This window comes from Sitodiplosis mosellana, unplaced genomic scaffold (assembly GCF_009176505.1).
Source record: "Sitodiplosis mosellana isolate CC-2019 unplaced genomic scaffold, AAFC_SMos_1.0 Smas_scaffold_18, whole genome shotgun sequence".
NCBI lineage: Eukaryota > Metazoa > Arthropoda > Insecta > Diptera > Cecidomyiidae > Sitodiplosis > Sitodiplosis mosellana.
Window position 1 is genome coordinate 421,898 of NW_022595260.1, and position 1,622 is coordinate 423,519.

The following is a 1,622-nucleotide window of genomic DNA, read 5'->3' on the forward strand; positions in this document are numbered from 1 at the left end:
TATGTCAAATGCATAGAACAAATTCAAAGTTGACATACGAAATCGGAACAATATTCAAGACATTAATTCGTTGTGTCAGATTAAATGATTATTGCAAAACTTAATGGAAAAATAGAAATTTATGTCGTATGTGTATATAAGTGAAATCCGTTCTGTCATTTCAATTAAAACCCATAAAAATAAGTTATTCGTAAACGACGAAATCTTCTGTAATATTCGAGAAGAAAACGCACAAAACGTTCTGTTCGCACAAAAACATTAAATCAGTATGTTTTTAGTGGCGATAACTGGTGGAATAGCGACGGGAAAAAGCACCGTGACTAAAATGTAATTTAATTTAACATTCATTTTCTATTTATTCTCTTAATAATTGCTATTTTAGACTAATAGTAGCACTGTTCTTGAAACACTAAGAAAAATAAAGAATCACTGTGTGTATGTTTTTTACTAACCACATTCTATTTTTTCACAGTTTCAAAGATAATGACATTCCTGTGATTGATGCTGATCTAATTGCCAAGCAAGGTAAGTAGCCAGTTACATTGGAACTAGACTTTATTGTTCATTCGATTATATAATCTAATAAATACGATTTTCGTTGCATTCTCTTCTGTATAAAGTGGTTGACATTAACACTCCCGCCTACAAGCGAATCAAAGCTGAATTCGGTGAGTGTATATTTTGGACATTTGCATTGGTGGATGGCAGAACAATAACATAACTTTATTTGTAGGTGAAAAAATACTATTGCCGAATGGAGAAATTAATCGACCTGCACTAGGACAATTGGTGTTCAATGATGTTGAAAAGCGACGCATGCTCAACTTTATCACACATCCTCCGATACATCAAACAATTTACAAACAAATATTTAAGTATTTTTTACTTGGTCACAATTTTGTAGTCCTCGATTTGCCGCTATTGTTCGAAAGCGGACAGTTCTTGCCATACATCCACAAAATCATTACGGTGACATGTGAAGAAGATATTCAATTGTCGCGTCTCATGGATCGCAATGGACTATCGGAAGCGGATGCCAAAAAACGGATTGCTGCTCAGATGCCGTTGGAGAAAAAGTGTGAACAGTCCCATTTCGTAATTGATAATTCCAGCAATTCTAGCGATGCAGAGGAGCAGACATTGAAAATATTGGAGGTTCTTTTGGATAGCAATCATCACTGGCGTATTCGTGGCTACATTTTGGCCACTGCAGCAGTCCTCCTGTCAGGTGTGGCTTGGCTGCTCAACAACAAGTATAAATTTATTTCCGAATGAAAATGGGTTCCAAACAATGAACTCGCTTCGAGCTGAAAGTGAAAGTCAACATTCAATACAATAATAACCTATTATTACCTACAATGTTTTCGAACAGTTTCTTTTTCATAACGACTTTGAATTGTTTGGTGTAAGGAATTTCAAGAATAATCTCAGCCAAAAATCCAATGATGGAATAAAAATTTACTTTGAACTCAATTTAGTGTCTTTATTCAAAATTATTTTTTACATCATCATCATTCAGAGTGCGAAGTTAAGTTGCGCACGCATATTACATCGGGCACGACATGAGTTCAACACATATATCAGCCATCTTGGAACATTTTGCTGTATTTTGAACTGTCAAC

At 34.8% G+C, this 1,622-nt stretch overlaps 1 protein-coding gene across 1 annotated transcript; it reads left to right on the plus strand.

Moving 5' to 3' along the window:
- The first annotated feature begins 6 nt into the window (after positions 1-6).
- LOC129568390 (dephospho-CoA kinase domain-containing protein) lies at positions 7-1,473 on the plus strand. The gene is made up of 4 exons (XM_055446201.1): positions 7-327; positions 473-525; positions 621-668; positions 734-1,473. Exons 1-4 carry the CDS (start codon positions 269-271, stop codon positions 1,273-1,275), a joined length of 702 nt encoding a protein of 233 aa, XP_055302176.1. The 5' UTR covers positions 7-268; the 3' UTR covers positions 1,276-1,473.
- Positions 1,474-1,622: the final 149 nt, after the last annotated feature.